General features: G+C 33.9%; 1 protein-coding gene and 1 long non-coding RNA gene across 4 annotated transcripts; one reads left to right on the forward strand and one right to left on the reverse strand.

Moving 5' to 3' along the window:
- The first annotated feature begins 1,836 nt into the window (after positions 1-1,836).
- Positions 1,837-8,265, forward strand: LOC122292103 (transcription initiation factor TFIID subunit 7). Of its 3 annotated transcripts, none has more exons than XM_043100325.1 (6): positions 1,837-2,106; positions 5,097-5,221; positions 6,155-6,288; positions 6,813-6,932; positions 7,340-7,409; positions 7,869-8,265. In XM_043100325.1, the coding sequence occupies exons 2-6, from the start codon at positions 5,101-5,103 to the stop codon at positions 8,030-8,032; spliced, it is 609 nt and encodes a 202-aa protein (XP_042956259.1). In that variant the 5' UTR covers positions 1,837-2,106; positions 5,097-5,100; the 3' UTR covers positions 8,033-8,265. The 3 variants fall into 3 exon arrangements, with proteins under 3 accessions (XP_042956259.1, XP_042956258.1, XP_042956260.1); XM_043100324.1 differs by lacking the exon at positions 1,837-2,106 and adding an exon at positions 2,143-2,936; XM_043100326.1 differs by lacking the exon at positions 1,837-2,106 and adding an exon at positions 4,427-5,047 and having other exon boundaries at positions 5,082-5,221.
- Positions 8,266-12,102: 3,837 nt separating this feature from the next.
- LOC122290795 lies at positions 12,103-17,930 on the reverse strand. Its single transcript, XR_006236555.1, has 4 exons — positions 17,554-17,930; positions 14,391-14,493; positions 13,082-13,194; positions 12,103-12,294 (listed from the first exon to the last, which is right to left on the reverse strand). It is a non-coding gene; the product is annotated as an uncharacterized LOC122290795 (long non-coding RNA).
- Positions 17,931-23,998: the final 6,068 nt, after the last annotated feature.

The raw sequence follows: 23,998 nt of genomic DNA on the forward strand, positions 1-23,998 counted from the left end.
AAACAATAGCAACATCACCATGCCAATCAAAGAAATTGAACTATCATCACAAGTTCTCATTGCACCACAAGTTCTCATCTATTAGCAACAATCTTTCTTCAATATAAATATAAAACTGAGGAAATTAATTTAATTCATAGTATTTGTTTGATGCATCTATTTGATCCAGATATCCTACACTAAAATGAAATGGTAGCATTATTAGAATAATACTACATACAGTCGTAAAGTGTGTAAGCGTCGTACAGTCATTTTGAAAAAAAATGTAATATATTATTAAAAAATTAATTTTATTTTCATATGAATCTTATATTTATTTACTTTTTTCAAAGTGGTTATATAACGTTTATATACTCATGATTTCAAATATCATTTCTCAAAAAGAAAAAAGAAAAAAGATGAAAAAAAAAACTTAAACAAGTGAACAGTACTGTTGATGAATGGAGAATAGTAATAAAATATATAATCCATTGGACCAAAATTTTAGATAAAATTTACATATTTAGTTTGTACATGTATTTTACATAATCCATTACCTCACACGATGTAATCGTTAACAAATATGGTTTATATTTAATTGTTCATGAAATCTTTGGATCCATGTGGCTTGAGTATTGTGGTCATCCTCATAAAAATGCTTTGCCACACAAATGCTTATCGGTGATCATTATCAAATTCAAAATAAGCGCATATAAACAAGTAATATTAGATATAGTCATGATTATACAAGCGTTGTACACTCATTTTTAAAAGGATTAAAGTCTACTATTAAAAAAATTAATTTCTTTATGTGAATTCATATTTACTCACTTAAAAAAAAATGTGCAGTATTTACTTCTCTGTGATTGCAAATATCAATTATCCACACAAAAAGGCATTCCCCCTTAGAGCATTTAATTGAACTAAACAAATGCCAATTTTAACTAAAATTTAGCTAATATGTCCACTAAAATTTCCACATTAGATTAGGTATTAGTGTGTAAATTTGATAATGAGCTATAGTAGCTTAGCCAAACGGGTTTTATATTATTTCTCTCTCCAAGTGGGTTTTATGTTTGTATATATTTGTATAGGTTATTTGTATATGTAAACGTATTTATTTTGACATTGTTTTGTTAACGAAATTTGAGGATGTTACTTATCATCCTCACATCAAATATTAGTGTGTAGTATAAGAAATAATAAATATAATTTTTTTTAGGCTTGGATAGTGAGTTGATATGACGTGAGTTGAGATGATTTGTGAATAATAATGAGATATTTGAGTTCAGATTAGATAAAATGGCTTAAGTCAAAATGTTTTTAAGGTTTTGAAAAATAAGAGAAAAAAAGTTGAATAAAAATATGATAAAGTTAAAATATTGTTAGAATATAATTTTTTGATGTGATTTTTATTTTGAGGTTTTAAAAAGTTGAACTGTTTTTTGTATTTTGTTTAGAAATTTAATAAAGTTGTAATAATTAGATAATAATTAAATAAAAAAATTGAAAAGTTAAAATTAAAAAATATTTACGATATTTAAATATTAAAATAAGATGTAATGAAAACGTCTTTCAATCCCGACCATGTTTTAAAAAAAGAAAAATATAGTTACAAGTATAATTATACACTAATCTGTGTATCAATGTGATGTGATTGGTTAACAAGTAAATTTTATTAAAAATAATATTAATTTAAATTTTAAATATAAATAAATCAGTATTGATATATAGATTAATGTATGACTATATTTGTATATAGCAGAATTCTTTAAAAAATTATTTATTCCGTCTAGAAACACTATTGATAGAATATTAGAATGTTACGGTAAAAAATTTAACTAAATTAATTTCCAAGAGTACCACAGCTTTTGGAAGGTTGGGTCTTTTAACGGTGTCCTTCGCACTTCTCTCTCCGTTTTCCCTCTCGTGCAACCGCATCTCTGTTTCCCCATCGTTTCCATCCACACCTTTTGCTCTCCCATCGTTTCCAGCCCAAAATCTGAGATCACTTAGCCCGTTTCCGTCGCACGAAAGCAAGTCAAGCCATCTGTTCCATATCTCTGCCCTAGAGTACCTCCGTCCTCCACCCACGTCCTCCCGTGAGTTTCGAATCAAGGGCTAAAGGTAAGTATGTGACCGATTTTCTTTTTTATTGCGGATTGTATAAAATGCTTTGATTTACGATGTCTTGGGGGGGTTTTGTTCGGATTTTCTGTCTGAAAAGAGAGGAGAAGGAATGAGCAAGGGAAATAGCGAGTTCTATGATTAGCGCTCTTGGCAGGTTACGCAAAGTTGACCTTGCTAGGGACGTTCTTGAGACTGTGATTGATGCGTGTGGAAAATGGGGCATGGAGTTTAAGAGGGCGTTAGAGACTTTCGATGAGATGTTGAGAAATAAGGTGCAGCCCGATAGAATTACCTATAATTCGCTTCTTGCGGGTTGTAGTAGTGTGGGACTGTCGGAGAAGGCTCGGACTTTGTTTAGTGAGATGGTGGAGGCAGGCATTGATCAGGGTATATTTGCGTACAATGCACTGTTGGATGCGGTTTGTAAAGTGGGGCAGATGAATTTGGCATATGAAATTATGTCGGAGATGCCAGCGAAGAGTATGTTGTTGGATAAATAAGGATTTTGTAACTTATAATGCTCTTCTGGGCGGTTATGGGAAGCAGGGGAAGTATGGTGTAGTCAGAAGAATATTTGCAGAGATGAAAGCAGAACATGTATATCGTAATTTGTTAACGTATTCAACATTGATCGATGTGTTCTCAAAAGGCGGTTTGTACAGGGAGGCAGTGGAGGTCTTTAGAGAGTTTAAGCAGGCAGGGTTGAAAGCTGATGTGGTTCTTTATACTACACTTATTGATGCTCCGTGTAACATGGGCTGGTGGTTCTTCAGGATGTGTTGCTTTGTCTGTGCTTCTTGTTTTGCCTTGCTGAATAGAATCTTGACGTATGTTACTTTTTCATGTGTATTATTTATAAATAGGATTTTATCACTTCTAAGTTCTGTTAAGTATTTGTTTCCTGGAGTTGATTTTTTATTTTATTTTTATAGGTAAACGATAGTATTAATACGAATAGGCATAGCCCAAGTAAAACAAGAAGTTATACAAGACATAAAACCTATCTAAGTTGCTAAAGAAGACATAAGGAAATCGTGCATATTTTGGCCATTAAAGTTTACAGCAATGGCCCAAAGGACAAGAGAGGTGAAAAAAAGAGAGCGAAGCTCCACTAGTGTGCGCTCCCTTTTTCAAAAGTCCGCTCATTACGCTCTCGCCATATGCACCACATAACACAGATTGGAGCCATTTTCCACATGGCTTTAATCTGTGGTAGTCCACCCAGCATCCCCCAACTGGCCAATAACTTAGTCACCGTAGCGGGCATCACCCAATTTAATCTGATTCTGTTGAACACTTCGCACCACAAGGCTCTAGCTGTCTCACAATGTAACAGCAAATGATCGACGGTCTCTCCGGCTTTCTTACACATACAACACTAGTCTGCAATAATTATCCGGCACTTTCGTAGATTATCTGTCGTCAGAATCTTGCCCAGAGCCGCTGATCAGACAAAAAAGAGTGCTTTAGGTGGTGCCTTATTTCTCCACAATTTTTTCCAAGGGAACTGATTATTTGGAAGAGCACTCTCATTGGAGCACTGGGGTGTCCTCCCAGGAGATGACATGAAAACCTATTTTCTATGAGGGGGCATGGTTTTTGAGTTAGATGTACAGGGGAACTAGATGAAATCCAATACGATATCGCTATCGCCATGCAGATTTCATCTACTACTTAGCAGTTTGCTTTTCATTTCTGAAGCAAGATATTAAGGAATTCCGTGTGTAATTGCTTTGATTCCCATTAAAATTGATTTGCATTTTGGGTGATTGAAATCTAATATCAGCAGCTATCCATGTTACAAGTATATTAAGAGGAAAAAAAATATTTACTCCTGTCTTACAGAGTGCAACATTTAAAGCTGTGATATTGGGTAGCCAAAATAACCACTTGAGCGCCTGTACATCTTTCAGATTGCGCTTTATATGTTTTGTGAAGCTAGTATGTTTTGTGGAAGATGTTGATGGGCTAGTATTGTACTGGATGGCACTTATAAAAAAGAAAAAGTCTTGTACTGGATGACATTAAACTGGAAGTTGTTGTTTTGAAATTTGAGTTGTGGTTGAATTATGTAATTATTGCTAGTGTGGAATTGATGTAATTATTTGCTAGTATGTTTATATGGAATTTTAGGCGAGTTTAATAAAAAATTTGTAGTAATTAGCATTAAATGATCATTGAAAATATGATTGTTTACACAATAATTTAATTATAATTTGATTATCAATTAACATATGATCGTTAGAATTGCAAAATATGAGAAAGATAAATTAGATAAAAAATAATAAAAAATAAAAAATAATAATATTTTATTATTATTTTGACTAATAGATGGATGATCTAATATGGAAATAGGTTTTGAGAGGATTAGGCAAAAGCCAAAATATGTGATATTTGCATTTGCCTGTTCCAATCCTAATGCTTGCCTAAACAAATCTTAATGCTATAAACGTATTTAGGGAAAAAGTGGCTACTTTCCCTTCCTTCCTCCTTTGCCCATTCTTTTCTCTTTTCTCTTCTTTTCTTATCCCCATCTCTCCCATTCCAAAGAAGCTGAAGCAAAAACCCCTCAAAGGTAACGCATGTGTGCTTTTCACATATAGAGAATTTTGTGGGATTTCCCATTTTTTCTTTGTTAATGGTTTCATTTGGGAAATTCAGGGCGTGGGTAAGGGAAATTATTTTCTACATAGAATCCTATAAATTTTCAATATTTGTATGTCTACCACATTCATTTTGCAAATCCTCTTGCTTTGTATAGTACTGCTATCTGGGTTTGCAATTATTTTTTATTTTTTATTAAGATCTGGGTTTGCAGTTATGGATTAATAAATGTTCAATTTAATCTAAAGTTTAAAGCTTTTTATGGGTAAATGATGGTTTACAGCTTTTGGGGGATATATTTTGACAGACCTTTTTATTTTGAGTCTTAAATTTGGTGTTGATTTTGTTTTTTTCTCAAAAAAAATTTGGTGTTGATTTTGTAGTAACATGGAAGAGCAGTTCATACTCAGAGTTCCACCATCTGTTGCAGAGCGATTAGACCGCCTTCTGAGTGAAAGTGAAAATGCATCATCTTCTGAAGACAAATCATTGGATTTGTCCTTTTCTGGTGAGGAATGTGCTCTTCTTGATCAAGGATCACTCAAAATAAGTTAATGAAGGGAGAAAGAGAGAGAAAGATTGGAGAAAAGGGAAGCAGAATCCATTGCATCTAATTTTATCATCCTTTGTACTTGAATTGCACCCTCTATGCTTTATAAGATTACTTTGCTTATCAAGAAAAAGATAAACCTAATGTTATTATCCTTTTTTCGATTAAAAATGGCATGACTGGTATTTTGTATGTGTACAATTTCTTTGCTTTTCTAATTGTCCAAATCTTGAATTATATAACGTGTTAGGAGTGCTTTAGATTTTATATTGATCCATTTATGTACTTAAGTGCTCTATGTGTGAAGTTGCGGTTTATCTTGTTGCTATCTGTTACTAATAAGATGTTCAAGCTTTTTTGATTCAGAATGAGAATCCCTAATAGTTGCTAGTTGTTCAGTAGCTGGTTCTGGGAAAAACTATTTCATGTTTTGAACCTCTTTCAGTTACGTACCTCTTACTAACTTCTCCAACACCACCGCCCCCCCCAACGGCTCCCCGGAAAAAGAAAAAAAATCATGTGGGAACAAAGTCTATAAATTGTGGTTCTTTGGTTTTATTTATTCTTTAACTTTTTCCCTTAAAGGAATGATTTCCATTGAAGTGAAGTTGCCTTACTGAACTTTAACTTTATATGCTGAGTTTAGCTGCTACTTTGTGGGAACAGTTGTTATTTACTCAAATTTCAACATATATATTTGTAGCGGTCCTTTTCTCTATGGCATGTCAAATCCACTTATTTGTTTGTGCTCTTCAATTCACTATTGAGATTTCTTTAGAGTTGTATCTTCTATGTTGTTTAGTGGGTTCTGTAAATAAATTTTTGTGGGAGTTGTTAATTGTGACCTACCTTCTTGGTTTGCTTGTGGAATTAAGACTTCTTATGTTACAGAGGATGGGAAGAGCGGGACATTCGTCATTGCCAATGATCATTTCCCTGCATCTCTTCTGGATCTTCCTTCTGTTGTGGAATCATATAAAACATATGATGACAGTGTGTTGATCAAGACTGCAGACATTGGTCAGGTAAAATGTTCTTTAGGTCCCGTTTGGTTGACCTCACCCAACATCCAAACATGACTTCAACACACACACTTTTCAATTTAAAATATTTAACTTCCGTGTAGGGAAACATCCAAGTGTGCAGTGCATGGGACTAGTGTTTACTCTACAGGGGTCGATCCGAAGGGCCCTAGCCTTGGAGAGGTTCCCCAACATTAAAAAAATAAAAAAATTCAAATATTTAACTTTTTCATTTAATCATTACCTAATCATTACAATTTTCCCAAACTTCCAAACAAAACACTAAAACCAATTCAACTTTTTCAAATCCTAAAACAAACATAATATTAAAAAATTATATTCTAACAATATTTTAACTTTATAGTATTTTGAATCAATCCATAACCCTATAAAATTAACCCAAACTTTCACGACTATTCCGAAACTATTTCCCAACTATTAACAGATTTTTCATTTCATCTCATCTCATCTCATCTTAAGATTGCTACATTTCTAATACTTTGATATTATCTGCTGGTTTGTACCAGATGATTATGGTTAGAGAAGCAGGTGATCCTGCTCCAGATATGGTGGAATACAGACATGGTCTCACCCCTTCTATGAGGGATGCTCGAAAGCGGAGATTTCGCAGGGAGCCAGATCTAAATGTATTAAATAAGTCATTGCAAAGCTTTCTTAACAAACATGACATGTAGATTGTGAAAAAGGGGGAGGAGGGAGGGAAGGAGTAATCTGCTATCATGTTGGCATAGGGACGTTCATTTCTGGGAGAAATATGGCTCTTTTCATTTTGTATCTTGTAATTGCAAATTAGCATTTATTGAAGGAAAGGGTTTGAAAATTGAGAATTTGCATTTATGCATACAGTGTATGTCTACTTATGAAAAAAAAAAAAAAACACATGAAATATCTCTTCTAATTAGAAGTCACGACTCTATTAAAAATTGTAAATATTTGAAGTCTATGGTTCTTAGGATGTTAGTGTGTAGTTTTCCGTCCACTGTCCTTTCCACTTTCATGTTTGTACTGACCGCAACTTTGTTATGTTCTCCAGCCTGAGCTTGTACAGCGAGTCTTGAAAGATCTAGTGAAGATCAACGCTGGTGCAACAGCCAATAATGCTGATATCCTTATATGTTATGTGCTTTTCACTTGATTGATATTTCCTGCTGCAAAATTCTACAAGTAGGGAAGTAGCATGTGCTCTGAATGTTGGTTTAAGATTCAAGTGGATGATTGGGGGAGCAGTTGCACTAATGACTGCAGTGTTTGATTTGAATTCAGAGACACATGGAGGGTGAAAATAGATATTTGTTAATTCAATTGGAAGTTTGTTATGATGCTTTTGTATCTTTGGTTCACCCTCCGATTTAACGCGTCTCTAAGCTGTGTGGTAGTATAAGGCATTTATTACATTATTGTTTCAATTGAAATCATGTGTGAATTGAGGTTTTCCTTGTTGTGAAACATATGATAAGTCAAAGTTGCTAATGTAACACAGTTGGATTGGCAGCTGTGGTGATTCAAGGACTTACACTGTTTTTTGTGCTTTGATTTGATTATTCCTTGATTAAATGATTCACATGCTGAAGTTGCTGAACAAGAAGAAGATGGAGAAGGAAATGTTCGTAATGTGAGTAAAAAACCTGCGCCTGCGCCTGCTGCAAAGACTGATGCCCTAGAAGCTGGAACTAATGCTGGGGAGCCTGACAGAAGCGACTCTGATGAATCTGATGACTCAATTTGACTTGAAGCCTCTTCTAGAATTTAAAAGGTGTATAGAATTAATAGGAGCTGTCTCCTGTGGTTCCTGTTTAGTTTGAATATTTCGTTGAATAGGTAATATCTGTTGATTTAATTTACTGAATATTTAGCTGTATGCTCAGTTGTAAACTCTAGTAAGGATTTCTCAAGCATACTCCCTGTGTACTTGGGATTTGCGTATTATTATGAATAAAACTACTTGATTACCGATCAAAATAAAATATTTAGCTGTATGCTGTTTATCAAAAATAATTTTCTGTAGAAAGGTAAGATATTTTTGAGAAAACATACTTTTTCTTGAAAAATCACAATAATTTATATGCTAAGTTGTTGCTACAACTTTTCATTATAATGATTTCTCACAATATACATGTTGGACTTCTGTTGGCTTATGGAAATTGTTTATAGTAGAAATGGATCAGTAGGATTCTGTAAAATACGATCACGAACTAGAGTATTGCTCTGAGTCTTCACCTACTACTTTATGTTTTATCTTAACCTAGGCCATCAGGATCTCTACAGACTACACTTCAGTGAGAAATTAGGGTGTTAGAATATTGCAATCTACCTGGGCTACAGAATTTGCAGTCCTGCAAGTAGGAGGGATTGAATATTGTGGACTTGGTCTTCTGTTGGGGGAATATGAAAGCAGTTTTGCCTATTATAAGCCCCTTAGCCCGAAGCCTCTGCGGGTATTGATTGAGGGATAGGTTTAGAAGATTTTAGAGAGGAAGAATGGGGAGACGTGTGAAATCAGAATTTAGATTCTCTCATACATTGTGTTCAGTTTTAAATGTGCAAATGGATGAGACCATTTGAGAATAGGATAACAATGGCAACGAGATGGAGGAATTACTAGGCTTCTAGTTCTAGCATGAAGAAAATTAAGGTCTATAATTACTCTCATGACCTAGTAAGAGGGATGGATATATTAGGCATGCCACCTAGATATCAAGATGATAGCTTTTTGGTGGAAGTATACATGAGTCATGCCTAATCAGTTTCATCCCTTGTACCATCCTAGAATTTGTGTATTATATTATTGCGCATTCACTTTACATTAGAAGAAGAGGCAAAACAAGCGTATTTTTACTAAGAAAAAAGCATGTGGACGTGTTGACTTTTTAAGTTTTTATGGTGCAAATTTGGGGCCAACTTGGGCCAGCTCTCGGTATGTTCTATGAGTTTTATAATGCATAAAAAGCCACAGCCAACTGATATTCCGAGTGTCATGTTGGAAAATTCTGGAACATGTCTTTTAACTCTCTTAGAAATTCCATGTGCTTCTCTCGCTCCTGGATGGAACACCTGTTCCTTTAAAATGAATTGCCAGATCTAGTTTTCCGTGGTACCAAATGCCTGCTTAATTTCGTACCCAATTATTATATGTTATATATAGTACTGTAACACTCCATCTGCCCATCATGTTCTCAACCTTGTAATAATGGTCATTAATTTTGAAATTGTGGCTACTCTACCTGCACATTAATCGGATCAAGACTTTCTTTTCTTCATAATATCCTATCCAATGATGCTAGAAAATAGAAAATAATGACAAGCTGCAGGGACGACGTTTGAGCCTAGATATCAGTGTGATCAAGAATTATATGATTGAGAACTTGTGCTCGTGGCAGTCCCACATATAATAATAATAATAATAATAATAATAATAATTAATAATCATCTAAATCATGTGTAATTAATGCATGCTATATCTACATGGATGATGGGGATGGTTGGTGGATTATGCATGCATGCCAGCTTGCTTATTAATTAGGAAAGGTATATAATGAGTGACTGTGTAGGTTGATCCCATCCTGATCCTAGACCCTTTAAATGTGCAAGTTGATTTCCCATGATCTCTTATTAAATGTTTTTGGGGTTTTGTAAAATATATGATCAATGATTTGGGACTTGATTACCAAAACAATGGACTGATCACAAGTTTGTTGTTGCAATTGTATTTTTTTTTTTTTCCTTTTGGGGGTATATAGATATATACTTGATCATCATGTTGCAGTAGTACTGGTATTTTCCTATTACTTTAGATATAGTACTGGCCGGGTTTATATGTAAATATGCACAGAGAGAGAGAGAGAGAGAGAGAGAGAGAGAGAGAGAGAGAGAGAGAGAGAGAGAGAGAGAGAGAGAGAGAGAGAGGCATTAATTCATGAACCACTTATAACTAATTAAACATGTTTGATCTGTATTGTTTAGCTGTAGGTGTTCCCATGCATATCATATATGCATGCTCCTTCGCAAGCTATTTTACTTGAACATTAGGGGATGCATTCACGCTCCATCTGCAATATAATTGCTTGATGATTCTGGTCTTACTTACATTCTTATTATGAAATTCATGTATATATTAATCCCACAGATCCAACATGCATGCAGCATGATCGGTCGGGATAACGTGACTTGTACTATTTATTACAAGTTCAACAATCACATAACCTCTCTCTCTCTCTCTCTCTCTCTCTCTCTCTCTCTCTTCACACATCAAAATATACATGATAGATACTTATCATGCCTAAAACATGAATTGAGAATCATGACAAAATTTAAGATGAACAATTTTTTTTTTTTTTTGAAATTAAGAATAATATAAAAAAAAATGCTGAAATACTAGCAATTAGGAATTAGGGTTGGTGATTAGCAAGTAGTACTGTATGGAGGTAAGTTCAATGAAATTACTGTATGGAGGTAAGTTCAATGAAATTAAGTATGTTGGGGGTAGGAATCTGCTAATTAATTCATGTGCTCATCTAGAAACCCTAAACGTCACTAATTAAATTAGGGTCTGTGTTGGCCCCCAAACTTAAAGTCAACCTTAAGCTAAAAGAAAAAAAATGTATAGCTAGCATTGCATACTTCAGAGTTATTATTAAAGCTGGAAACCTATGATCTATATATGGACCAGTTTTTTGTAATATGAACTCTAATTAAATATTATTCCCTTTTTTTTTAAAAAATTATTACACATGAATTAATAATTACGAACATCTGCCTTTTGATTTAGTGCCATAACTAAACTGTCAAGTAATAATTATTGTACTTACAGCTTGCTTGTCGGACTACAGATGTTTAAATAGTTACAAATTTATTATTCCTAGTTATCTTCCTTGTGCATGCGTTTATACTTTTGGAACTGAAAATTGTTGAAATATAACTAATTAATTAAATGGTGCTCAAATTCATCATTTCTTATTAACTTAATCTACTAATTAATTAGGTAATTAATCAACATTGGATTTTAACAATAACTAATATATAGTACTACTTTATATATATATTTCACTACAAGAAATTAGCCCTTTTGCAGCGCTTAAAATCGTTGCAAATACATTCAAAAAACGCTGTAATTCATCAATTGCAGCGTTATTACCCTCCTTGCATGTTCGTTGGTATAAAAGTGATATTTTTGATCAATAGCAACGTTATTGAAAAAACGCTGCAAAAGACTTCATTTGCAGCGTTTTTGAACCGCTGCAAAGTCACTAATTTCACGCTGCAAAAGGCCACCCCATGTGACTGCCATGGCGCTGCATTTGATCAATTGCAGCGAAATTTATCCTTGCTATATCATTAAATTTCGCTGCAATAGCCTCCCAACAACAGCAGCGCTACATTTGGTTCGTTGCTTTTGCCATTTTTTGCAACACTTAAAATCGCTGCAATTGATTTATAAGCGCTGCAATTTGTGTACTTCAAAAGCAACATACCATTCTAGCGCTGCTTTTGATACTTTTTGCAAGGTTTAAAATCGCTGCAAAAAATCAAAAAGCGCTGCAAATGTGCAAAAGCAACGCTTGCTTCCTTTGTTGCATTTTGCATACTTTTCAAGGACTAAAATCGCTGAAACTGATGATTTGCAACGAATTTTGGCCTATTTGCATCGACTAAAAATCGCTGCAAATACTTAATTACAAAATTAAAAAAAAATTACTACTGAAACATACAGTTTCAGTAATTTTTTTCACTTGTATTAGAAGCAAAGTTAGTAGATCAGCTAGGATTTAATTCTCTTTACTTAATAATACAAAGGGTACATAGAAAATAACAACAAAGTACATTCAGTATACAACAAGTAAAAATATGTTCAGTACATTCAGTATACAACAAGTAGAAATATGTTCAGTACATAGCCAAGCAGAAACTTCAAGTCGATCCTAAGTGCACTTCATCACTTTCAACTAAAAGTAATTGCTCCCATATTCAAAGGCATACCTGTATATGAGTTTTCTGAAAAGACACAATACCAACTGATTAGTAGAACAAAAAACCTGGAAAGTGGAGCATGAAGTCATACAAACAGGAGAAAGCCTTATTATAGGTAAAGAATGCATGAAAACCTTTCATAGTAGTTGTAACACATCAACATCAATCTAATTTACTAATCTCAAAGTAGAACTTCATTCAAGTAAAGTACAACTTTAGAATCAAACCTCTTTTTATTAAAATTTTGGAAAAATGTGTATTGTTAACACTAGAAGCTCATCAATAACTGTCCAAACCAAAACTCCTATACAAATTTACAAACAATTTGCTTAGATATTTATTTATAAAAAAGTAGTGACTGCTGTCCAAGAAGGGCCTAATCAGTTAGAGTATATATATATATATATATGTACTCCTATCTCTCGTGTGCATTAGCTATTGCTTATAACACCAACATATACAATGTTCTAAACCAGCTCTCTAAAGAGATGTATATATTACAAATTCAAATGTGTATATATACACTTTTTTTATATAAGTTGTATATATACACACACACACACAAACACACACACACCCAATGACATATATATATAGCTCCAAATTATAGGAAAAAAATTACAAACTCCAAAAAATTACAACCATGATATTAATGTGACAGATTTTAGGTGAACTTGCTATTTAAATGGAAGACATGATGAATATATATCATGTATGAATAACCTATGTCCAAAAATTGAAAGGTGTTAGGGGCAGTCTTTATCAGAGGAGCAAACTGGGGAGCAGTGGATGAAGAGACCTCACATATTACCTCAAATGCAAGTAAAGAAGTGCTGATTAAAGAGACCTACTCTGCCACCATTGAAAGTTGAAGTACCATCCAAAAGCAGTGCAAATGCAATTACCAATGTAAGTCCTGTTGCCCTGTTTGCAAGTAATGAAACTAAGATGTAAAACTAGTCAACAACCCATTAAAAAACTATTAATTATCTGGGGCATGGGCGCTTATTTGCAACATCCATCACGAGTGTGTATGTGTGTGAAACTTTGAACAGTTTTCACATAGAGGGCAAGTGCAGAATATCCAAACAGTATTTGAACTTCTGATTGGATACTATTATATATAATCTTCTGAGTTGTTCTTAATTTTGTATTATATATTTAGTTAAGAAATTATCTTTATCACAAATTGCAGATCTCTAATTGATATATTTGATGGCAAACACAAAAGTAAAAAATACAACATCTAATCTTATAGGAAGGCAAAGGATGTAAAAGCTAGCTACTTCATGGAATTAGATACCTAAGTGGCCACAGTTACATTATACATACACAAACACATGCATAGGCAATTTATAAAATAAAAAAAAAAATGGAATGACAACAACTAAAACATTCTCTGTATCCATCAATTTACTGTGTATATGTTTGACAGCTTTTGGTATTTTTGTTGAAACCAAAAAGTTTTAAGAACTAAGGATCACTTGATAGCTAGTTTTTCCCTTGATATTAAGTAGTTCATCACAGAAATTAGCAAGTAACTTTAGTTGAGTGGAAGATCAAATGGAAGATAGAAATGAAAATGGTCTGATTTGAACTAAAACAGAATGCATATTGGAAATTTCATTCGAGTTTTACAGCCAATAACCTATATGTATACTTAGGTTATTAGGTTGAGGAAAAGGTTAAAAATAAATACTAACAATTTGTCCATGGACTGAACTATTAAGACTTAGATTTGGTGGTTGTTATCTGTCATAGGGTATGGACTAGGAGAACTGAGTTAATTATTGAAAACATATTCAAAAGTCCTCCTATGGTTATTTATTTTAGCAGTTTAGGATGTTGGAACTTTTAGAGAAGCTACCTTGGGTAACAGGTTCATATAGTTAAAAAGCAATCAAGCCTATACGGAGAATGGATATTTTCCATGAAGCACAAACTCTGTTTCTGTACATAATACAGGAAATATTTGTGTTCTGATTGGAACATACATTTTTTGTGCAATTTTTTAAACAAACTTTAATTATCAACAATCAAATTGGGTGAGAAATATATATCCATTTACCTGGGAAAACAAAGTGCTTAAAGACTATTGAAGAGGTTGAAAGAAAGATTACCTTCACTAAGGAATCGATAGCACCTAAGCTAGTATGCCTTAGATGTTCATAAGGCTTTTCCTTGTTCTCAATGGCAAGTAGAGGGAGTAGATACGTTGGAATCCTAGATGCAAAAAGATCATGAATTTCAATTAGAAGGTCACCATATCCTTTAAAGAAATATCAACTTGTAACAATGCTTAACTCCATCTAACAAGTCAATATTATATGAAAAGATCATGCAAAAGCACTGAATGAAGTTAGAACAAATGCAAGAACATCCAATGTTTTTTTATGTATCCTTGAGTAAAAGTGAATTAAATATTTGATCCTTACAAGCAATGGCAATATAGTATTAAATAAAAAGTAGTTCTTCAAAGAAAGGTGCAAGAAAATCCAAACTAGCTTCAATTTTCACAATAAAGTTCAAAATTTACTGCTTTTTATTTAATATATGGAAGTCAAAGTGAGCCATTGGTCTCTATGGTATAATGCTTCATTTTGGAGTTAATTATTGAAGCTGATTCTTGGGTTTGGAGTTAAGACCTCAAAGTCTGAAACTGTTCCTGTGGGTGATGTTCAGAATTTATCAGATTTGGGAAATTTACTGGGGTGGAAGAATCTGATAATTGCCTTTGCAGGTATCTTGGGAGGAATGCTTCATTAGCGGGTTGGAAAGGATCTATTTGTCTAGGGGGGAAGATTAACTTTTATTAAAAGCCATCTTTGTATAAACTGCACACCTATTTCCTAAATAGGTTCTGCACATGGACAGGTTTACATAGGGTAATATGCAAAGATGTGGTGCTCTTTTTTGGTAGGGTGGAAGTGTTTGAAGGGCTGTAAGAAGGCAGCGTGGGCAACAACAGATGATTTTACCTAACTCATGTGGTGCTTATGGATCAAAAGAAATGGCTGATCATATCGATAGCACAAGATGAGCTCTTTGGAAGATATTAGGAATTTTTGCTTGAGTACTTTGGGTTTGTCAGGTAAAGTTAAACTAATGGTAGGATTTCCTGAACCTGGATATGTTTTCTGGGTTTGTTTTCCTTTTGTTTCTGGAAGTTGTAGGTTTATCCTTTGTATACTAGACCTGTGTACTAAACTATATGACTATTCAGAAAAGAAAATTATTACTTCTAAGAAAAAAAATAGTATACATTATTACAAAGTTTCTGTAATTTTTTGTTAATATATTCTCACAAGAGCAATCACAACTGTACTTGTCTATCTTCTATCTATCACAAAACTACAATATACATGGAATATGTAGCATTTGCCATGTTGAAGTTTTGTTGTGCAGTCCGTGTTATTGAGTGCAAAGTCCCACTAGAGGGACCATGAGGATGGTACTTTCATGCGTGCCAAGAGTAAGAGCATTCACGTATGAATAGGCTACAATTTATATGATCTGGACCATCCTCATTTTTTTGCACATAAAGAAACATTTAAAGCACCAAAGATGATGGGGGGAATTGAGGACACAAGGCTACAAAGCAGCAAATGAATTTAGAAAGGATGGTAAAGGGAAATGAAGTGGTAAAGAAATTCTTCTTGCTGATCTTTGTCTGACGTTCCCTTAGCATAAGGCCCTAGTGATTAGTTAAGTGAACATCCAATATAATGCATGATATTGGATGGATGCAGTGTTAATTAGTCATGTGATCATTGGTGCTTTAAATGGTACCCAACTTACTGCCTGCTAGAGTTGGAATACTTGAATTACATATGGGAGACAATGCAAAAAGTAGTAGGAATTCCTTTTCTATAAGCTTTCAAGTGTCTTCCAAACTACAAGGAATTCTGCAATTTTTCAGTACCAGGATAGTGATCAGAAAAACAAAATCTGGTTTGACCCCTAAACATTAAAACTTGTTTGAAAGATGTTATGATAGATACAAAACCATAATTGTAATTCCTCAAGAAATGCTCCCTTGAATATATATATATATATATATATATATATATATGGATATATATATATATATATTTGTATAATTATTATATTGACTTAGTACTGCATATTATAATTACTGTAATAATAAGACAACAAAGCAAGAGGGGGTAAAAAAGGAAATTATATTTAAGTTAGAATGTATGCCCCTGCATCTTAAAACAAAGCCAACTAATCTCTTAAATATATAAAGTTAATAGTGATGCAAAGAGAAGCAAGGATTAAAATTCATCCAAAGCCATGTAGAGAGTTTGATAGGCAGAATCCTATCTAATATCAGTCTCCATGAGCTCACAGTAGCATCCATGGATCACAGTGGTATTGTTTTTCCATTCAAGAAGAAAAGATGCAATAGAAACAGAACATGAAGCTAAAATAACAAATTTAGTATATCACAAAGAAAAGATGTTTGACAGATATATATGCCATTCGAAAAGCTAATTTTTCCTGAACCATTATAAAAGGATAACTATCTAATGAAAAAAAAAAACAAAGGAGGAAAGAGAAAGAACTACAGTTTCTAACATGCCAAACTAGTCATTAATTACATCCTTATGAATATATGTGTTATAGATATATATAGACTGATCATATATATATTTCTAAACCAAAATAACACAAGATGCTGCTGCAATATGACAATGGTGACCATTGTCGCTTCATCACAGAGGAGAATTGCTATGCTTTGTCTCTCTTGGACACACACCTCATTTCCCACTAGTTTTGCTACAGTAAGTATCTGCCTTGTATGTTCTGTTCACCTTTTTTCCTTTCCTAATATATTCTGGATAGGATCACTATTTTGATCTCAACTACTGTGGAACAATGATAATCGTCTAAGATGCATGTGTTATGCTAAGGCTTATCATGTCTAAGTTTTAGATTTTGTTGCAGGGACAGATGTATCTTGAAACTGTTTTTCTAGGCTTTTCAAAACCTAACTTCATATTGGATAATTAGTCATCTAATTAGGGATTTTGATTTCAATAAAAAATTATACAAATCAGAGGACACACAGGTTAAAACTAGACTCCAAAAATTATGAACATCAAATACCCAAATCAACCCGTAGCCAAAATGCAGTTATAATAAAATAAAATTGTGCAAGAATGTTTAGGCACTCAGATTCTAGCAACTATCAATAGTATAAAAAAAAAAGCTTCCATTTTTGTAAATCAACGAGGGCGGATGAAAGGGGAGACAAGGACAAAATCGTTTCAGAGATACCTGCGGTGACGTTGGGTATGTAAATACCCAAGAGTCTCGTCCTCCCGTTTGGCTACCGATACAAAAAGCTATCGTTTAGGAAATCACTCCGATAGTAACGATGGAGGAACAGAGCTCGTCTACTCAGGAAAACATGACCGTAGCTTCCGCTGATGGAATTTGAAGTGGAGGAGAATCTAGGGTTCGGGACGTAGTCGACAGTGGGGGTAGATTTTCACCCTGTGTGTATCAAGTTGGTTACAGGGGCATTGAAGGTACGAGCAATGGAAAAGCAAGACGAAGTGGAGAAGGAGCTACGCGGTAACAGAGTGGGTATGATTTTGGGGGGAAAATTAAATCTTTTCATTTTTGTGTAAGTAAGTAGGCGCCTCGATCAATTAGCAACGATGGTAGCCCGTTGTAATAAGATTTTTTCTATTGCAACGCATACTTTCGCCTCAATAAAAAAAAAAACACTGCAAAAAAATAAATTAAGTGACCGCCTCTGTTAAATTCATCTATTACAACGAATACTTGCAAGGACGTATATTTTGTTGCAAAAAGCTATCTATTGCAGCGAATTTATTTGCAACATTATAAAAAACGCTGCAAAAAGTCAGATTTCTTGTAGTGTTTAATAAGAGGACGATATTCTAATTTTATTGATAATCCTAATTTATAGTGGAGAAAAACCATGGTTACATCCACACTTGAGGGTTACAAATAATCAAAACATTCAAACCCAGGTATCAAAAAAACAAGACCCAAAACAAAATTACAAACCATTATACAAAATATTAAAATCAAAATTCTAATAAATACAAAACCAAAATAACATAACATACCTGCACAAAAAATCAAGATAAGAAAAACTTGTAACATACTTGTTATCGACAACGAATTATGTGGAAACCTGTTTGATCCATGCGAATAACTCCCAGAATGTCATTGGGAAGATTAAAGAAGAAGTCCATATTTTTAGAGTCCATTTTGACTAATTTGTTGAAAACGTGATTTGTTTCCCTAAAAGTATGATGTAGCTTCACCAACCTTGATCCAGCCGTCAATCTTGCCTCGTTCCAGTACCTCTGACTCTGCCAAGGAACTTGCCAATCTTTCTCCCACCAATTAATCACAAGTTTCGAATAAATTCAACCTCTATGTGGGTAATATGCATCTAAGCACATGATCTAAGACCATTTGAGAGGGCTCTAATCTCAACAATATTGTTGGAGTTTATACCATAGAACTTGACAAAAGCAAAGATCATTTTGCCATCCACATCTTGAAGAATACCGCCACCTCCACTTCTGCCTATATTACTAAGATTACTTCTATTTACATTAAGTTTCACAAAACCATGTGATGGGCGCATCCACTTCAAAATCTGAATATTCTTTCTTGGTATAAGAATCTTCATTAGACCTAGTTGCTGTAAATCACATCATGATCTAAGCATTTGATTAATGGCTTATTCGTTTTTGTGTGGATAATTTGAGTCAACAAATACTTGACTTTATAAACCACTTGTTCTCCTGTTTCAACAATTCTCTCCATATGAGCTCTACCTCTGTATAACCATAGGAACCAACTTATTAAAGAAAGAAGAATACCAATCACTACATTAATCTATGAGACCGTCTGAGCCTTGGATATCCATTGATGAATTTTACCACCTTATTTACAAGTTGACCCAAATTTTAGACCTAGCGCTTTCTTAAAATAATTCTAAACAAATGCTAGAATCTCTCCTAGAAGTAGCAAGTGATTTAAAGATTCACAATCAACCATTTTACAACATTCACATTTAGAGGCCATAGAAATATGCAACTCCATTATATTTTGGTCAAAAGGCAAGCCATCATACATACCTTTCCACATAAACGTAGATATTTTAGTTAGAAGAAATCTATGCCAAATCCATTTGGCCCATGGTGGTTTGTCTGTCCTTAGGTTCATGATTATAATGCGAAGCTGAAGAGGTACAAAAATTTCCATTCTGCTCCAGTCTCCATATAAGAATATCTAAACTAGAGGAAAGTTGAATATGTTGTGACTTTAGCTCTTCACAAATGTGATTCCCCACCAGCTCTTGAATTTTCTCCCAATTACCTCCCATATCGGAAAAAACTCTAGCTATAGTCATAGACGGATCTGTGACATCCAATAATTCAAAAGAATCCCCAGATATGACCAATTTTCATGCCAGAATGAGATCTTAGCTTCATTTACTAATCATCCAGACCCTCTAATCACCGACTTTATCAATGATATTAAAGCCTTCTAAAAGTGTGATTCATAAGAAATATGATTTAGGGAGAAAGGGTGATATTGAGCTTTATATTGGCTCTGAAGAAATTAGCCCAAATAGAATTACCATACAAAAATTGCCAAACAAATTTCATATGAAGAGCTTTCTCAATGTCTTTCAACTTCCTTATATCAAGACCACCTTCATCCGTACGCCGACAAAAGGTACCCCATGCCACCCATTTCTCTTTCTTCTTCCCCTCCTTATTGCTCCACATGAAGTCTGCAAAAATCTGTTTTAACTTGTGTATGACACTTTGAGGTGTATTAAGCACAGTTAACAAATGTATAGGAATATTGGACAACAAATATTTTAATAAAACAAGTCTACCGCCCTTTGAGAGTAAAACACATTTCCACAAGGCCGACTTCTTTAGCACTTTCTGAATTAAGGATTCTACGTGAGTGGCTCCTATACTGCTTGGACATACCAAATATAAGCAGGGAAAAGAACCCTCATGAAAACCTATAAGCTGAAGCCCAATCATTTTCCATGTTAGGGAAACTTGTTTAGTAAAATATATTGCAGATTTGGTGTGGTTGATCGACCCTTTGACCAGAAATGCTTTCCTAAGTGTGTAAAGGATCCACACATGCCTTCAAAGAGTTTTTGAAGCCATTTAAAAAGATTATAAGATCGTCTGCATACAAAATAAAAAAAAAAATGAAAAATACAAGGACATCCTCTGTTGGTTTTGTAGCCCAGCATTTTTTCATCTGTAGCACTTTTGTTAAGCAAACGACTTAGCACTTCTTTAGCAATAATGAAAAGATAGGGAGACAATGTGTTAATGCAGTTTTTACAGACTCAATTCTCGTGATAATTCAAAGTAGTCTTTGCTGATGCCATTCATTAAAGCAGAAAAATATGGCGTGTTAATGCAGTTTTCTATCAGTCGTCTCCATTTATCAGAAAACAAAATATATAGTAGTACTTCTCGTAAGTTTTGTGGCAATATTGACAGTACTGAAGATTAAGATCTAAGAAGATTGACTTTGAGGATTGAAAGGTTCAATATTACTTTCCTTGCCCCAATATTCCATTCAGATGATCATGATCATGAGGCCGGACACGTATGAAACAAGTTGAAGATCGATGTCATTTTCCTGTCGAAAGAAATGCGACATTTTAGCGTTAGAAAAGGTTAGAACTTGGTAACTTACAAGGGAAAAAGATATGTTATAGCTGACCTTTTCGTATGATTTTCAGAGGTGTGACGTTGGAATATTTCCTTACCAATACTCGCACTTTTTGTCGGCCCGGTTTGATTTTACTAACATTTTAAAAATACCTTATCTTAATATTTAAATATAAATATTTTTTTTATTTTAAAATTTTAACTTTTTCATCTCATCATTATTTAATATTATAATTTTTCTAAATTTATAAATAAAACATAAAAAATAATTTAATTTTTTTAAATATTAAAATAAAAATTATATTAAAAAATTATATTCTATTAATCCTCTTTTTACTTTATAATTTTTTTATCCAATCTCTTCTCTCTTCTTTTTTTAAACAAGTCAATTTTTTGCATATTCTTTGCGCACTCCACTAATATGATTGGCTGGATCAATTTTTTTTTAATACACAACTAATCACGTCATCACTTGAGTACACAAAAAAATATATAAAAATGACTGCATATAGAATTTTTGTTTCTAAAATTCTATAAAAAAACATAATTCAAATTATTTTAATGCTATTTATAAATTATTGTATTAATATTATATATATATTTTTTTATCTCATCATCTACGTAACCAAGATCGAGTCGAGTGCTGGCTTAATTGACAAGCTGCGTGTGTACTGGTGTGCAAGACTTAAATTAACTTGCCTGACAAGTTCTACTTAAAGAAGAAAGAGAGTGAGAAAGTGATTGCCTTGGGGTCCAAGTTCTTCATGTCATAATGTCATGGGGTTGCACCACGAAACTTGTTAGGGGTTGCACCCTCATGTCTAGGAGGACTTGAGGTATACTCGTGAATTCTAGTCAAGTTGATGATATATCTGCCAGCCACACCAAGTTATCATCTCACTCGTTTTTATCAGGCCTAGCTACTCACTCAAACACTGATGTTTTTTTCTTTTCCAACGTCCCAGAATGGCTGGCCATCTTTATGATCACCACCACCGTCCATTCTGCTTTAATTTCCTGAAACAAGACGTACTTACGTACACGGTATAATTGGGAGGAGTAGATAGCCACAGTACTGTACGTGGGCTCCACACCAATGAAACCACCCAAAATAACATGTACAGAGTCAAATATGTTGGATCTCTTTATCCACAACGCGGTCGGTTTGGGTACTGTTTAATAATATATATTTGTATAGTCTCTTTGACTAATTCCAGTTTCCACCCATGCAGTACTTTTGCTGCTTTAATTTAGTAATGTCGATCGTATCATGGCCCGTGCTACACAACACAACACAACACAGCACAGCACGTACAACAGAAGTCGTCCTAGTTAATAAATAATTATTTTCGTACATGAGTACAATACAACACATTGGTGATGTATACAGTACTCTTCGATCGACGATCACGTCGGTGCTTCTGCATAAATGATAAAACATATATATATATATATATAAAAGCGCGTTTTCGATTTCATACTTGGTAAAAAGAAGGAAGGAAACGAAGCCAAGTCAACTGTACATGTACTCTCATGAGTCACGACACGTGAGAGAATTTCAGACACGTACATACATGACCACCACCTAGCTAGCTAGTTAGCTGTCATTTTCTTATTTAATGAGCCAAAGAATATACATATAGGTCGGTGCTGTCCAGCCATGTTTGGTGGCCGCCGTTTCCCTTATTTTCTTCCGATCGAGTTGTTTTTTTCGCAATATCATGATCTAGCTCTTATATATCCGACGCCGTTTTCTGAGTACTCCTCACAAAAGTACGTACGTACCCACCTCCAGTACTTGGAAATAAATTAAGAACATTAAACAAATTAAAGACTTCTATCGAAAAATGAGTAAACCATTCATTCGAACACGATGATAATTCGAACACGATGATCATGATCAGTCGACGTTAATTCAAATCAACACTATTAATTATTCAGCATGCATTTTGCTTCAGTTCTTTGCATGGTATAATATATTGCAATCAACACTATTAATGATCCCATGAGTCTATATGTAAATGAATCTAGCTAGCTAGCTAGGTATACATGAGTCCCTGGGCGCGCCACATGGTGTATCGATCGTTTCATTTCCATGAAAAATTGGTTACCAGCTAGCTAGCTAGGCGCACGCTTGATATGTTCAATTAAATTAAATAGGGGTTACATGCAGTGAGCCTGCCAGCTCTGTTTTAAAATAAACAGGAACACCGACTGACAAGGGATTTGCTGGTCCAAGGGTTGGCCCTGTATTAGGTATGTTTGTATCACTCATACGAGGCAGGAAGGCAGACAATACCACGCGGTTGAAGATCAATCCGTCTATCACGTTGACAATTCGTACGGTGCAAAGTACCCATCTATCTCACTGCATGGATCAGATCCCAATCCCAAATGACAGTTGGAGTGACGAGTATTGTGCACCTTTTTAAAAAAAAAAAATCTTTTAGACATATATTATTTCTCTAAAATGATTAGATTTTGAATAAAATAATTATTAAATTATAGAGACACAGAGATGGTGTGAAGTGGCTCGATCAAGCTAGGGGGTGGCCGGGTTGACTAATAGATTATAATGTGATCATTTATGAACCACGTTGGCAAAAGTGTACGTGTTCCATATATATATATATATACATTTGCTTTACAGATCATTTTTTTTTTTCAATTCAAAAATATCTTTCATACTTGAAATTGCAGATCTTTATACAAAAGAATTGAAAGAGATGAGCATGCAATACCATGATCAGAGAAATCGAATTGGTTTTTGTCCAAAAGTTCATTAGGCAGCTAGCTAGGGCTAATATAATAAAAATGCATGCATTTATGCCGGTACTCATGTATCATATACTCTTTAATTTGGTGTATTTACACTACTTGCCGACGCATACAATTTTATTTATTTTTAAATATCTTTTGGCTACGCTTGATATATTAGTTAAAATTAGTGTTTGATTTTTTCATGTTTTTTTGTTTGCTATTTTCTAGTTGTCATCATTAAATTATAAGATTAAAGT

Source organism: Carya illinoinensis, chromosome 13, assembly GCF_018687715.1.
Source record: "Carya illinoinensis cultivar Pawnee chromosome 13, C.illinoinensisPawnee_v1, whole genome shotgun sequence".
Lineage (NCBI taxonomy): Eukaryota > Viridiplantae > Streptophyta > Magnoliopsida > Fagales > Juglandaceae > Carya > Carya illinoinensis.

Bases quoted from the DNA above. Each gene is read 5' to 3' on its own strand.
- LOC122292103 (XM_043100324.1), top strand. From the start codon at position 2,560: ATGAAATTATGTCGGAGATGCCAGCGAAGAGTATGTTGTTGGATAAAT. The intron at 6,289-6,812 runs GTAAAATGTTCT...GGTTTGTACCAG, and splicing joins AGACTGCAGACATTGGTCAG to ATGATTATGGTTAGAGAAGC. The intron at 7,410-7,868 runs ATATCCTTATAT...TAAATGATTCAC, and splicing joins TGCAACAGCCAATAATGCTG to ATGCTGAAGTTGCTGAACAA.